The sequence below is a fragment of the Papaver somniferum genome, chromosome 7 (genome assembly GCF_003573695.1).
Source record: "Papaver somniferum cultivar HN1 chromosome 7, ASM357369v1, whole genome shotgun sequence".
Lineage (NCBI taxonomy): Eukaryota > Viridiplantae > Streptophyta > Magnoliopsida > Ranunculales > Papaveraceae > Papaver > Papaver somniferum.
In genome coordinates this window covers 109,195,996-109,211,808 of record NC_039364.1, presented here as the reverse complement: position 1 = coordinate 109,211,808, position 15,813 = coordinate 109,195,996, and the positions used below count along the sequence as shown (strand labels likewise).

Genomic DNA, 15,813 nt, shown 5'->3' with positions numbered 1-15,813 from the left:
CCCAATAAGAACTTAGGTTTTGAAGCCTAGATTCTTTCTTAGAGAAATTTCCTTCGAATATAGTTTCTAAGATATCTCAGGCTTCTTTAGACTTAGTGCACTTAGTCGCATGGTATTGAAGATCTGGGGTAATAGCATGTATGATAGCATTTAAACCATCAGAATTTTGCTTCGCAGCAAGAATCTCGTCAGGTTCATATATACCAATATCCTTTGGAACAGTTACATCACCTTCTATAACAACCGGAGGATCATAGCCATTAACAACACGAACCCATGTTTGAAAATCACGAGCTTGTAGAAAAGCACGCATAGCAATTTTCCACCATGAGTAATTCAAGTTATCGAAGACTGGTGGTACGTTTATAAAGAAAGCACTTCTGTCCGTAGAGTCGGATTGCTACAAAGACAGACTTAAACGTGTTTGCATGCTCTGATACCAATTGAAAAAACGGGAGTCTAACAACCATACCAAATATTTGTTTTAGGCAATATGTATGGACTAACTCCAATATATTTCCAAGAGAATCAAATAGACAGTCATACTCAATCAAGGAAAATACATCCAGGAGTTATATCTCAATTTCTCAAATCAATCTGCAATCGAACATAAAGAAATCTATGAGCCGATTAATATGAGAAATAACTTGGATGGTACCAAAGACCAATATCCAAGCGTCAATCAATTTCAATCAACAACCAAAAGTTGGATTCCCCAATTGATTGAACTATGCAAAACCTGTGATATTTCAATTATATAAAAATATAATGCGAAAAAGAAATAACATAGATACCAGAAATTTTGTTAACGAGGAAATCGCAAATGCAGAAAAACCCCGGGACCTAATCCAAATTTGAATACCACACTGTATTAAGCCACTACAGACTCTAGCCTACTACAAGTTAACTTCGGACTGGAATGTAGTTGAGCCCTAACCAGTGTCACACTGATTAAGGTACAGTCGCGTTCCTTACACCTCTTGAACCACGCCAGATTCTGCGCACTTGATTCCCTTAGCTGATCCCACCCACAACTAAGAGTTGCTACGACCCAAAGTCTGAGACTTGATAAACAAATCTGTCTCACACAGAAAAGTCTATTGAATAGATAAATATGTCTCCCATAGAAATACCTACGAGTTTCTGTTCCGTCTTTTGATAAATCAAGGTGAACAGGAACCAATTGATATACTGGTCTTATATTCCCGAAGAACAGCCTAGTAATATCAATCACCACACAATAATCTTAATCGTATGGAAGCGAAACAAGATATTGTGGAATCACAAAAGATGAGACGAATATGTTTGTGAATACTTTTTATCATACCTATCGGAGATTAAATCTCGAGCAAATCTTAGAGAAGATAGTACTCAACACGATAGAACAAAGTAAGATCATAACACACAACTATAGAGAAAATGGTTGGGTCTGGCTTCAGAATCCCAATGAAGTCTTTAAGTCGTTAACCTATAATAGTTTTAGGAAAAACCTAGGTTAAAGGAGAATCAACTCTAGTCGCAACTAGTATCACATAGGAGGTGTCGGGATTAGGTTTCCCAGTTGCTAGAGTCCTCTCTTATATAGTCTTCAAATCAGGGTTTGCAATCAATGTTACCTTGGTAACAAAGCATTAAATATTCACCGTTAGATGGAAACCTGATTAGAGTCAAGCTAATATCTTTCAACCGTTAGATCGAACTTTGAAAAAGCGGGGGTCTAACAACCACACCCAATATTTCGATTAGCAATCTGTATGGACTAACTCCAATATACTTTCTAGAGAATCAACTAGACAGTCAGACTCAATCTAGAGAAAAGTATATCAAGGAGTTAATATCTCTCTCACTTGATTTGATCTTTACTCAAGCAAATAAGAATTTGTGAGTCTTTATCAAATACAAGGATAATAAACTTGGATGGTACCAAAGACCAATATCCAAGGATCAATCAATATCCAATCAACAACCAAAGGTTGGATTTCACAATTGATCGATACAACGCACAACCTGTGATATTTCAATTATATAACAAAATATAATGCAGAATAGAAATAACACAGACACCTGAAGTTTTGTTAACGAGGAAACCGAAAATACAGAAAAACCCCGAGACCTAGTCCAGATTGAACACCACACTGTATTAAGCCGCTACAGACACTAGCCTACTACAAACTAACTTCGGTCTGGACTGTAGTTAAACCCTAATCAATATCACACTGATTCAAGGTACAGTTGTGCTCCTTACGTCTCTGATCCCAGCAGGATACTACGCACTTGATTCCCTTAGCTGATCTCACCCATAACCAAGAGTTGCTACGACCCAAAGTCGAAGACTTTAATAAACAGATTTTTATCACACAGAAAAGTCTACGATAATAGATAAATCTGTCTCCTACAGATAGAACTACAAGTTTGTTACGTCTTTTGATAAAAATCAAGGTGAACAGGAACCAATTGATAAACCAGACTTATATTCCCGAAGAACAACCTAGCATTATCAATCACCTCCCAATAATTTTAAATCGTATGGTATCGAAACGTATATTGTGGAATCACAAATGATGAGACGAAGATGTTTGTGATTTCTTTTTATCTTGCCCTATCGGAGATATAATCTCAAGTAAATTATTCAATTGAACTCGTACGATAGAAAATGGCAAGATCAGATCACTCAACTACAAGAGAAGTAGTTTCGTCTGAAGATTTCTATATATCTTGTTCAAGTGAGCATCTCAACAATCGAACAAGATCAACATACTCGATCTATCAAGATAAACAATAGCCGGTCCTGGCTTCAGAATCCCTGTGAATTCTTTGTAGTCGATAAACCCTAAAAAGTTTTTAGGAAGAGTACGACTATAGTTTACAACTAGGAGACACAAATAAAGTAGTGTCGGGATTCAAAGATCCTAGTTGCTTGAGGTTCCCCTTTTATAGGAATTCAAAGCATAGGCTGCTTTAGGTTTAAGCTAAAATAGTTTTGGAACCAAGCAATAAATATCAATCGTTAGATGAATCTTTGAATCTGATTAACATAACAAGATATACACTCTGGTTAGGATAGACCATAACCGAACTGTGTACAAAGACCGCGCTCATGAACGGTTATTCGAAACTAGCAACCTGAATTATAAGCTTGAGCATTTTAATATAATACTTAAGACTTAACTCGAGTCACACTTATGTGATCAAATATGTCTATAGTGTTTTTAGAGATTATTCAAACGCTAATTATCTCGGAGAAATAATTTTATGTGCATATGAATTTAATTGACATGGTAAGTAGGCGTACTGGGTATATATACTTAACTTGTTCGTGAACAGTTATGTCATGATACGTGTACCGGTATGTATACCTTAAGACATAACCGAGTTCCGGAGTTCACAGAACTTTTCGGTATAATACTGGTATGGATACCGTTAAAACATAGCCGAGTTCCGGAGTTCACAGAACTTCTATGGTATGTGTACTGTCTTATATCCGAATTTACAGTAATTCTATATTTCTCTCTAAATAAATTTGAAACATTGTCAAATAACATCAATGACACATATCACTGTTCCAGGCTATTTTCGAATGATAATCTTGAATCATAATTTAGATTACGAACAATAGAATTGTCTCTAAGCGAAATTCATCAAGTATGAACAAATGTTCATTTAAGCTTAGTCATATATTTCGAGAAGTTCATTAACTTGGTAATTAGTTCTCGACTCGAAATTCCTGATATGCTTACGATAGTCTAATTAGTTACGCGACAATGTATCGTAGATAGAAAGATGAATATAACTTGAGATACAGGTGGTTCACTCTTCACTTACAGTTTTGACAATTAAAGTTGACAACAAGCTTGAGACATCAACAGTTATGAGTTCGTACGAGCAATGCTCAAACAGTCATGTCCGCCAGAGTTTTGGCAAGAGTTTCTTGTGTTTGCATCAAATCGGCTATGGTAGGTGGAGATGAGTATTTCTGACTCCTTCAGCAGTGTGACCAGAAGAGAAAGTTTTTGTAGCACCAAGTTGTACTAGAGGACAAGTAACACCGTAAATACCATCATTATTACTAGCATAATTGGGTTGCATTATTCTCTTCTTCTTCAGCTTCTCTGTTGTTTCCTTCCACTTTTATTTGCACTTCCAACTCTTCATAATTTTCACTTCCCATGTTTTTTCTTATTTTCTTTTATTTATTTTTCTGTTTCTTTAAACATTCACAACTCTTATCCCGACGATTTCTCCATCACTGAGGGAAGTAATCTACCATTCTATCTTTCAATTAGGATTACCTTCTTTTAATTATTCTCTGACGGTGTGAATGGACTATTTTATTTCTGCTTCACGTGAGACACATAAGATTGTCAGCATTATACACCTGCATGTTAGCTTCGTTGTTGATGTACACATACCCATAATTCATATTCACTAGCCAAATGAAGTCCTAGATAGTTTTGTATTTTGTTTCCAACAGTTAACCATAACATTACACGATGTTTATAATTCTATCGGAATTCTTGAGACTCTTAATCTCAATTACCGGTAGCAACTAGTGTCACCAGAAATGTGATATACTTGTTTACTTCGCAACTAAAGACTTACGATGGTAACATCAGTTCAGTAGATAGTTATTTTCCTGGACGTGTTGTATATGATATCAAAAGTATGTGCTTAGTTCAATCTCCAAAAGAACACTTAAAAGCGTAACCCCTTCCGTTCTTCCAAATAACCAAAACCAGTACGAGAGAACCCAAATGCAGTAAGTAAGAGACCAGAGAGTTTCTCCAACTGGTTATGTAATAATCTGATTCAGGATGGGGCGGGAAGGCAGGTATTTGTTATTAGGTTTTGCAGCAATTTGTTCTTGATTAGGTTTTTATTTTTATTTTTTTGAAGCACTTGATCAGAGGAAAATAATCGCAATTATTGCTCTCAGTTTCAACTCAAGAAAGGAACCAAAATTTACAAGACCCACAAAAATAAGTACAGAGCGAGTTACATGTTTATTTGTGTATTTACTACTAGTTGAACAGAAAATACATAGTTAAACATAGTACCTTGAGGAAGACTGAACTCAAGTTACCTTGGTAACAAAGCATTCATTATTCACCGTTAGATGAAAACCTGATTAAACCCAAGCTAATATCTTTCAACCGTTAGATTGAACTTAGCTTGTCACACACAAATGAAATGTACCTTCATTTAGGTTTGAGTAACTGTACCTAAACGTGTACACCAAGTTGGCTCAACAATAGTTAACCGAAGTTAGCCATCTGAACACTCTCATATCAACCTTGTTCATCTTAACCACAACTAGTTCAAATGACTCAAATGAAACTAGTTAAAGAGTTGTTCAATTGATATATTCTCATATAACTATACAAGAACACAATTGAAGTAAAATCGGTTTGATTCATTTGAATCAATTCACGAACATTATAGTCACGGTTTGCAAAGATTGCATTCCTTATTATATAAATGTATATGTTCATGTACACAACCGATTTTAGAACTTTAACCTTCAAGCATGCAAACGGGTACGCATACTTGAAATACCCGGACCAAGATTGGGTTTCGCCAGTACGCAAACGGGTACGCGTACTTCCAACCCAAGAAGAAATATTCGGACACGAACCTCACGCCAGTACGCATACGGGTAGGTATACCTAGGTTCCCGGATTTCTCAAACCGACAGGTACGCATATTGTGGTTCCCGGACATGGATTACATATGTGCAAGAGTACACAATATGTCACAATCCAATAATGGTTAAGTGTTCTAAATTCTTATTTCAATCATTGAAACTTTCTTAGAGGATGACAATAGCCGTTTTCACACAGTATTAGCATCAAAGCAATTTTCAAGTTATTGAAATAATCATTACGAAACATTCCAAGTCTACACCAAATGATTGTATCACACAAACCATATAAGATGTTACTCGGTAATTTTCACATGATCATCTTTTGACTTTCGTCAAGAATATAAGATGAACTTGGTCGAAGCGAAAGCTTACCAACACATATTTCGAGAAATATGTAAGCGGGTTAAACTCAACTCGAAATATCAAATGTGCATAGTTGAAAACTATATAGCACTACGACTTATGTCTCAATATAGGAGATAGAGTAGAAATAGACTTTCCAAGTGATAGATGAGTTTCAGTCTCCACATACCTTTTGTTGATGAAGTTCCACAAGCTCGCCTTAATAGTTCTTTGTCTTCAAATGATGAACGTCGTGAAGTCTAATGCTCAACTACACAATCTATGTCCTAGTCTGAGACATCTATAAGTAGACTAGAAATCAAGACTTATAGTTTTGATCACTAACATTGACAAACAAGATTGAGATAGCAACGCTTGCGAGTTCGACCGAGCAGTGCTCTAACACTAATGTAAGCACCTGGATTCGGCAAGAGCCGAAGACACTAGAATAGGGGCTTCGGGTGATGACAAGCTGAAGCCACCATTGACGAGGACGTGGCACTGGAAATTTCTTAAATAAACCCCATTGTAATAGTACACGTGTACGGTTAATGACAGAAGTCTTGATGGAAAAGGTATTAGGGTACATGTGTACGGTACCTTCATATCAGGCTTTGCCTATAAAGGAGAGCTATCCTCTAGAGAGAGACAGAGATTTTCAGAGAATTGTAATGTGTATTGGGATTAGTCTCCTCATAACCTTGTATCAATTTAAGGGTGTTTACACCTATAAATAATGATGTCAATCTCCAAAAGAACACTTAAAAGCTTAACCCCTTCTGTTCTTCCAAATAACCAAAACCAGTACGACAGAACCCCAAATGCAATAAGCAAGAGACCATAGAGTTTCTCCAACTTGTAACCATAACTCACTTAAAATAAGTGTTTTATCTAACCAAACAGACCTTTAATATCATTACACATGGCCCACAAAATTATACATGATTATTATACATAGCCCAAAATATTAAGATGATCATTAAATCTCTAAATCAACAAAAAAAATTTATCTAATTTTCCATAATTAAGTTTATGTAAAATATATTAGATGATTAATGTTTTTGAAAAATAATTAATATCCTCAATCAAATTCGGTGCAACCATCATTGAGAAAAAAAGAGAATTTCTTTTATAAATTGTGTTTAGGGAGTTTTAGGAAAATGGTCCTAGGAAAAGAATCAAACCCTAAATTTCTGCTTGATTGATGTTGTTGTGGAAATTTTTGAATGGAACAGTGAAAATATACATACCTATTGATTTTATTATTATTATGACTAAGAAAAAAGAATATCATTTTAGAGAGTGTTAAGAATTAGGATTTATTTTGTTTCTAGGAAAAGTAAGAATTAAGGTTTTTAATTGTATATATGAGAATTGTAAAAGAATTTACATCAAAAAAAAAGAATTGTAAAAGAATAATTATAACTAATTTGAAATATGATGAAGTATAATTAAAGGAGAAGTTAGGGTTTATTTTGATTTTGAGTAAGAAGAAGAATTTAAGTTTAATTGTTAGTAAAAATTAAGACGTGTTTAGATATTCATTTTAACTTATACTTTTTGGTTATGGTTAATAAATGTGTGGGCTATATTTAAGAGAAGCCACTTGTTATTAGGTATTAAGAGAAGCCATTTGTTATTAGGTTTTGCAGCAATTTGTTCTTGATTAGGTTTTTTTTTTTTTTTTTTGAAGCACTTGATCAGAGGAACCTAATCGCAATTACTGCTGTCAGTTTCAACTCAAGAAAGGAACCAAAATTTACAAGACCCACAAAAATAAGTACAGTGCGAGTTACACGTTTATTTTTGTATTTACTACTAGTTGAACAGAAAATACATAGTTACACATAATGCATATTGTATACTACAACTTAATCTGCTTCTTTCCAAACCTCGCGAAGGAGTTGGTACCTGCTGACTTGCTGAACCCCATATTCACTTGTAGTCATCCACTTTTGTGCGGAAGAAGACTGTGAATTTTCAAATATAATTGAGTTTAGAGGCGAATCAAGTTCGTCAAGCTCGTCATCGCTTGTGTAAGCTTTTCGGACTACAGACAACCCACTTCTTCTCAGTTGGGTTCCCTTTCCAACTTCTCCTATGATATCCACAAGAGAATCAGCTGAAGGTGGCTGATAGGTTGTAGGAGTGGCGTTAAGGGGGAAGTTTTCGATAAATTCTTCCTCGGACTCGATAACCTCCTGACACTAAGAAATCAACAACAAGAACAAAAATATCAAAAATCTAGAGCGTACAGACTAATTCAGAATTTTCATGAGCCAAGGGATCAGACATGATTGATAAATAAAGCTGTACAACGAAACTGGTTCTTTTTTGGGCTATCAAAAGTGAGCAATGTAGACTTTATCTTGAGGAACGAGTGGAGAACAGATATATATAGGCTTTTCCAGCTGAACTAACCTCAGCGTTTAGTGTGTCAAACACATCATTTGGAACTGGCTCAGGACAAAACTCGTCGGGAACAAAGTTTTGAAGAATCCTCCTGATCATTGGAGCATCAAATGTTGAACATACCTTACAAAGTTACAATCAAAATCCGAATGTTATTGATGCAACTAAGCATGACCGTGCACAAACCAAATGAGGAAAAAAATAAATTGCTTTGGGATTTTCTTGGTATACCTCTCTTCTGATGGCCCTATCCATGAGCATATCCTTTGGGAGCATCATCAGATTGCTGAATGCATTAAGAAGACGAAAAGATTTCTCAGATTCTTCTCTGCTATCAAAGTCACTTTCATCGTCATCATGGTGGTGATCATCATCATCTAACCCAAATAGATCAGAAAGCCATCTGGACCAGTTCCCAATCTGGAGTCTCAATGAACAGAAAGCAAGAGCGTAAACATAGGTTACCAATGTCTGATGATATAATGAATACAGAAAGCAAATGGGTGATATAAAAGATGAAGTTATAGCTTACAGCATTTTTCAGTTGAGCACCAGCACCAAAACTTGATTTTCCAGCTGGAATAGGAAGTACATCTAAATCACTTATTGGGTCAGATACAGGATCCATTGGAACCTCGTCAACTGATTCACGAAGAATTGCATTAAACATAGCCACGTCTAATCTGGCAACAGATTGCTCCATTACCTGCATGTCTTAAGCAAGGTATCAGTAAGTGCAGATAATGAGTTATTGGGTCAATCACTAACACCAAAGTAGATACACATGTGTATGTCCATGGAGCATAACTCGGGATGCAAGTCGACAAAACTTACCAATCTAGCCAGCAGAGGTAAGCAACCACACTCATGCCCTGAAGCTCGGACTGGACAAAGCCTTTCACGGGCGTCTTTGAAGGCTTTCTTCCAGAGATCTAAAGAAAAGTTTACCTGCTCTTGCGTGGAAAAACTAGATTGCCTCCTTTCACGTGACTTCCCAGGAGCAGGCTGCATATATGGAGTCAAGGTCTGGAGGGCGGGTAAAAACAAACACCACGAAGCTATAAGATTTTAGTTGTTTACATTTTAGCTAAATGTTATGCATCAAATAAGGGATATTGAAAACAAGTTCAGAGATGCGCAAACAAGACTACCATACCTGCCACCAAATAGATTCCACTATCCGAGAAAAGATCCAGGTTTCGATCTTTTCTAATGCGGTTGTAAACGTGCACGAGTCCTCCCAGTCATCAGAAGAACCAAGATTATTTTCCTTCTTCATAGAAGGAGATTTCTTCCATTTCAACGAGGATCTATTGGAGTTTCCATTCACAACGTCATTGGTTTCAACATGTGGTCCTGCAGAAACTGGTAGCTGGGAATCCTCAAGAGTCAAGCTAATAATCCCTCTCAAAACAACTGAATTTGACAACCAGAAAGTTAACCTGCATTTTGAAGGCAGAAAAAATTAGAAACACAACCAGATAAAAAAAAAAAATTCACGACACAAGGACAACCTTTTAGGAGTCAAAAATTTTGAAATTAATAGGCCAAAAAGCGTATGCTGCAATGGGTGGATCTATATATACCTTGGGACATCATTCCCACAAGCTTTTGCGACCAAAAGTAATCCCGAAACTATACTCTTAGCCACACTTGCTCTGCTTACTTGTGATGGATTTTTTGAAGCATGTAAATAGAGCCTAGATAGGCGCCTAGCAGGAGCGTGGACTTTGTTTACAGAACTCCCATGCTCAGCAACAACTGAATATAGGGAAAGCTCCATTGCAGCAGTTTCTCTCAGCTCCCCCTGGAGCTTCTTTATTCTGTGCTTGAGTTGCTGAATTATGCTATCAGATGAATTGGTTCTTGCTTCTCTTGGCACGATAGTAGTGTCTTTTCCTTCATCCCTTGTGAAGCTTAAGGTACCCTCACGCGCTTTATCTGGAATCTCCAGTGTTTTGACTTCTCCGGTTGACTGACTATCACCGACAAACCCATTGCTCTTAGGGGAGTCTGACGGTGACCTTACAGACTTCGCATACCTCAGCCTAGTGGTAGTTGGGGTATAACCCACTCTGAGACCTCTCCTGATGCTAAATGGAGGTATATCACTCGTACTAATCCCTGATGATCTAATAGCATCTGGTGAAAACCCATTCGAAATTTCATTTAGTGTGGTATTATGTCCATTATCAGCTGATAGTCTCTGATCATTCTCATCCCGTTTTTTCCTTATAACCTGATGAGAGTCAACAACCTGGTGATTTGTATCTGGAGCTGCAGCTTCAGGTAGAAGATTTTCGAAGTTATTTTCGTCCATAGGTTGGGCTCTTACTTGGATATTGCTTCTGCCATTGACAATCCTGTCACGAATCTCAGGTGCTGGACTCATGGGTACAGAGTTATCTTTTTCCTCCTCTACACCTACATTAGCTAAGGATGAAGAAGAAGATTGATCACTGTGGTTAACATTTTTTCTTATGATTGATGTTGAGTTTCTGTTGTGGAAGTTAGACATTGATGCCTGGTCATTATCTGGACTCCTTACTTCAGAAGATAACTCTATTGATGGTGAAGGAGATGAACTCCCATTGAAATGTTTGCCTGCTGCAATTACAGGTTCGTCTCCTGACTTCACTGCCACCTGTTCCAGAGATGAGCTGGGATTGTGGCTACTTGTTCCTTTGGCATCCTTGACAGATTCTACCGCATTCTGAAATTGAATGTAAACGGACAATCAAGACATCCAGGCAGCCAAACTGCCAAAGTTAGGCATAAGTTGTATTGCTAAGACTTGAAACAAATGCCACAGTAGCACACAAGCAGACTGCAGAGAGAAAGAAATCCCAGCATTCAAATGTCCTCTCTGGGGAAACCTCAAATATCAAACCCAAAAACCTATCTCTCCAGAAATTTCCCTTACTTTTGAGTTGGGGTCATCAAACAGTGGGTTCAACCTCAATGTGTCATTATGCTAGTAAAAAGTTGGGGGTCATTCTCGACGGAAAATGCAATGAGTCTACGACTATAGGCCTTTCCTAAATTTAACCAATATTGCGTGATTTGAGTTTATTGAAACAAATTATTTTGACAGGATCAATCAAAGAACAGGGACAAGCATATATACCTCTTCATTTTGTGGCGACGAACTCCCGGTAGCTTCAAAAGCTGATGAGGAGTTGGTAATAGAAGATTGTGATGAAGCATCAGCATCACTAAATGAAGCAATCTCAGCTTCTTCTGCATACTCTCCGTTCATCAATGCGGAAACAGATCCTTTGGCATCCGTGTCCAGGGACGCTTCTCTAAACAAGCTCTCCCTTGAAGAAGAGCTGGAAATATGCTTCTCAAACGGCTGAATCTTAATAGACAAAACAGGTTGAACAGTATTCTTAAAGCTTCTCTTGCAGTTCATTGGAGCAGTTACAATTATGGTTTCACTGATAGGCCCGTACTCCGCCAAATCTATCACGACTGTTCCAAGAAGCTGACCTTTCACCGTCTTATCCCTCCTAGGCTCGTATAGATTAAACTCTATGCAATTCTTCATATAAATCTCAGCATTTCTACCTTTAACCGATGCATCTCTAGATAGCATTACAGTAAGCCTAAAAGACTCATTGAATTCAATTTTCCCATCACCAACACCGGACCCAACCGAAGGTACAACTGGGTTAATTGAACCCGAATCCCGATCACCATTTTCCCATTGAAGTATAACAGAACGAACCGATTTCAAAGACTGTGACGGAGGCCAAGGTTTAATTTCTTGGATATGAATTTGGTAACCAACTTGAACTGAAGAGCCTTTCTTGTGTTTTGTCCTTAACCCAAGAACCATGGCTGAAGTAGGATGAGATAACACTATCCCTCTATGTGGTTCTCACCCCCAATGCTTCCAAAAAAGTTCCACTGACAAGCCTCTTCATTTGAAAACAAAAATTCATTTTAATCACAGTTTCTAAATAATATCAAGGAGCTGATTAAGGTCATTGGGAGGGCCAATGCCCCCTACTAAAATGCACTCATAAAAACAACTTATAATCACACATATATAGAAAGAAACAAAATATATGACATTAGATAGATCTAAAATACGAGTTACATTTTAAGATCAAGTTATCAGCTTTAAGCTAAGAATTTAAGCTGAAACAACAATTTTAACTTTTTTCCAGTGAATCATTCGAAAGTCTAATTTTTCTCAACTAACAAAATTACCAAAATCATTACTTACCAAAGATAGGTGGTGTTGATGAGAAGAAGATGAAAGCAAATCATTGATGAGAAAATGCAGTATGAATTCATTCCTCCATGATTGAATTGAAGAGAGTGGGAGAGAGAGAAAGAGAGAATATTGTGGGTAGAACTGAGAATGTCTGAAAAGCAGAGCTGACAAAAGAGAGATTTTTAGCTAGTTTAATTAAGGGTCTTAATTAATAAGTACTTATTGATGAAAAAGTTAAAAATGAATCTGAAAATCATTAATGGATATAAGTACTTGTTACAAAAAGTTAAAAAACTTAATGTAGCCAAAATCCATTAATTAACCATATTAGACTAGGTGTTACTCATTTGAAACGCACTTAGAGTGACATTGTTAATTAATGTTATAATTTTGGAGTGATTCGCCGACAATTTACGGTTCTCTAATTTACTAAAACAGTCAAGTATATCGAAGACTACACTATTCTGTTTTCTCATTTTCAACGGTTCTATTTTGTATCCAAATCAAAGTTATTTGAAAGAGTGAAATATCGCGGAGAAAGATAAGTCCGATGTATGACTTTAGATAGGAAAAATAATTTTATTTGTTACTAGTTAATGTAATAATCTCTTTACCCAATAATACCAATAATTTATAGAAAAAATAAAAAAAACTATGTGACTTTGGAGAAACGATTTAATTGTTTTGACAAGTAAATGTTACATGAGGTTTTTATTTTTTAAATCTCTTTTGTACATCGAGGCTAAAATAGAAATAAGTCGATAAATTTCTATTAAAATAGTACTTCCTCCGTCTCACTATTAAGTGACCTATTTTATAATTAAATTAATATAGATCGTTAAGTATTTTATCTATGAGAAAAATGTGAACACCAATTTACTTATAAAATCCAAACTATAAAGTTAGAAGCTAGTAAAAAAAAATTGATCGATAAATAAGAAATTTCACAAATCTGAAAAAAAGAGGTGTAAAATAATTGAACTACCCCGAAAAAGAGTAGAAAGGAATAAAAGATGAGACTCAGAAATAAAAAGTGAAGCTAAAAAAACCCAGAGAAGCTTAGGAGGATAGAAACACATTGTACCAATCGGATAGACAGACTCGAACGAAACATCTTCAATATCCTTGATAACAAAATCCAGCATAAATAAGGTGTACTTGACTATATGAAGAACATGCTCAGAATTCTGCACCTTGCCGGAGAAAATATGGGAATTCCTTCCCTTCCAAGTACACCAAAGTATCGCAGCAACCAATAAACTCCAAACCTTTTATCACAAACCTAGTACTTTATCTATATATATATTATACAAAAAACTATATTCACATTAAAAATGGGGACAATCCAAAATGTATAACACCATTTTCAATCACTTTGAAATTTAACTGTAAAGAATTAACGATCTAAATTAAAACTGGTAGATGGTAAGGTTTGGGATCTTGAAATGCATTATCTTTTAGTAAGATTGTGAGGACTGGTATCCTGAAATGCGTTACTGACTTGAAAATATATCACAATTATCCAAAATCAAGATTATGACTCAAAATGTGTTATTGTGACTTGAAATTTGTTTGACAAAATGTACTAAAACAACACATTTATCTCATTAGTTATTGCCCAAAACATGCATATATATATCGTGGTGCATAATTGGTTATTTAATAATGTAGCGGGACCTTAAATTCCTTCTATGACCTTAATTTTGTCTCATGAACAAAAATATATTATGTAAAAATGACATTTTATTTCGTTTTAGTGTCTGCGTCTGACATCCGGAATTATCCGTCTTGGACATATCAGTGACATCATAATGATCACATGCATATATCACACACAATTTCATATGTAGGTTATTACATTATTATATATGCTTATTTATTCACAAATTTTTGTTGATCAACACTTTATTAGTTTTATCGAGAAGTCAAGTTCATAATGCATAATTGAAAATACCACTAGTTTAAAACGTGTATGCGCCCTAATTTTTGGAGAAATTGTAGTGTCTCCATGTCCATATCATGTCGTATCCATGTCAGGTGTTTGTATCAGTGCTTCACAGAGATAAATCGATCACAATGATCCGAAGCTTTTTACGCGACCCAAAATATGGTGGCTATTTGTAACCTGTCTCGTAGCCCAAACTCTATCTAGTAATCTAAAATCTTCTCTGTGTCCTAAAACTTACATCTTGACCCTAAAATATGCATTGTGACCCAAATTTGTTTCATAATCCAAATTTTGTCTCATAACCCAAAATTTGTATCTTCGTAAATTGACTAGTATTGGCAAAGAAGAAGATCGATGTAATGTGTGTTCATACTTTTGAAAGCACATGAGTTGTTTCAAGTTGATAACGTTGGAGGTTAAATATATATATCAAGGTTAGGCTAACTTTTGTGACGGGCGAAAATCCGCTCCTCTCTATAATTACTAGCAAAGATGCATGTGTGATGCGCCTGACGACTTGTCGTTTCGTTACATAGGGAGAAACAAACGAAAACACTAAGGCGAAAAAATCCGCCTTCAAAATACAAATTATTGTTTCACAATTCTATTTCTTTCAATCGATTAGAATAGATGTGACTTAGATTTCAGTGAAAATTTCATATACATAGATACTAAAATATAAGATGAAACCAGAACTAAATCAATAGAGGAAAAGAAAAAATCATTAAACATAAAACAAACCCTAAGATATTACAATATTTAGTTTTGTTTACCTATGAAAACGTAAGAACTTCCTTGTACACAACGTTCTTGGTGAACGTTCCAACTTTATCAGCAACACCTCCTTTCTTGATTAACACCTTAGCATTCATGCTGGAAACACCCCTTGAAAGCCCAACATACAATTGTACATGACTGAAGACATGCTCGGGTAAATAATAACTGGTATTTTCAATTTCTTATCTTTGTGATTTGTTGATGGTGCATGCAAAGCACATACGTACCGGGAAATGCTTGTGAATCATCTATAGGGAAACTCAAGATTCTTTGGCGGGCGCATTGGCATCCTATGGAGGAAAACTCTTTTACCCGTTGAATTCCCACTGAGGGTCACCGCATCGATACAATTTGGAAATAACTTCTTTATCATAAGCCTAGTACTATTGCATAAGTCGTTCGTGGTATCAACATTCCTTAGTAACATAATGGGTTTTCCTAGCTTCAGTTTCAATATTTGAGGAGGTA

General features: G+C 36.0%; 1 protein-coding gene across 1 annotated transcript; it reads right to left on the bottom strand.

The window, feature by feature from the left end:
- Positions 1–7,687: 7,687 nt before the first annotated feature.
- Positions 7,688–12,790, bottom strand: LOC113298089. The gene is made up of 9 exons (XM_026546755.1): positions 12,630–12,790; positions 11,523–12,316; positions 9,982–11,108; positions 9,552–9,837; positions 9,230–9,421; positions 8,928–9,101; positions 8,627–8,815; positions 8,405–8,518; positions 7,688–8,190 (listed from the first exon to the last, which is right to left on the bottom strand). The coding sequence occupies exons 2-9, from the start codon at positions 12,234–12,236 to the stop codon at positions 7,855–7,857; spliced, it is 3,132 nt and encodes a 1,043-aa protein (XP_026402540.1). The 5' UTR covers positions 12,237–12,316; positions 12,630–12,790; the 3' UTR covers positions 7,688–7,854.
- Positions 12,791–15,813: the final 3,023 nt, after the last annotated feature.

Bases quoted from the DNA above. Each gene is read 5' to 3' on its own strand.
- LOC113298089 (XM_026546755.1), bottom strand. From the start codon at position 12,236: ATGGTTCTTGGGTTAAGGACAAAACACAAGAAAGGCTCTTCAGTTCAA. The intron at 8,816-8,927 runs GTAAGCTATAAC...TTGAGACTCCAG, and splicing joins GTGCTCAACTGAAAAATGCT to ATTGGGAACTGGTCCAGATG. The intron at 8,191-8,404 runs GTTAGTTCAGCT...TTGATTTCTTAG, and splicing joins TTGACACACTAAACGCTGAG to TGTCAGGAGGTTATCGAGTC.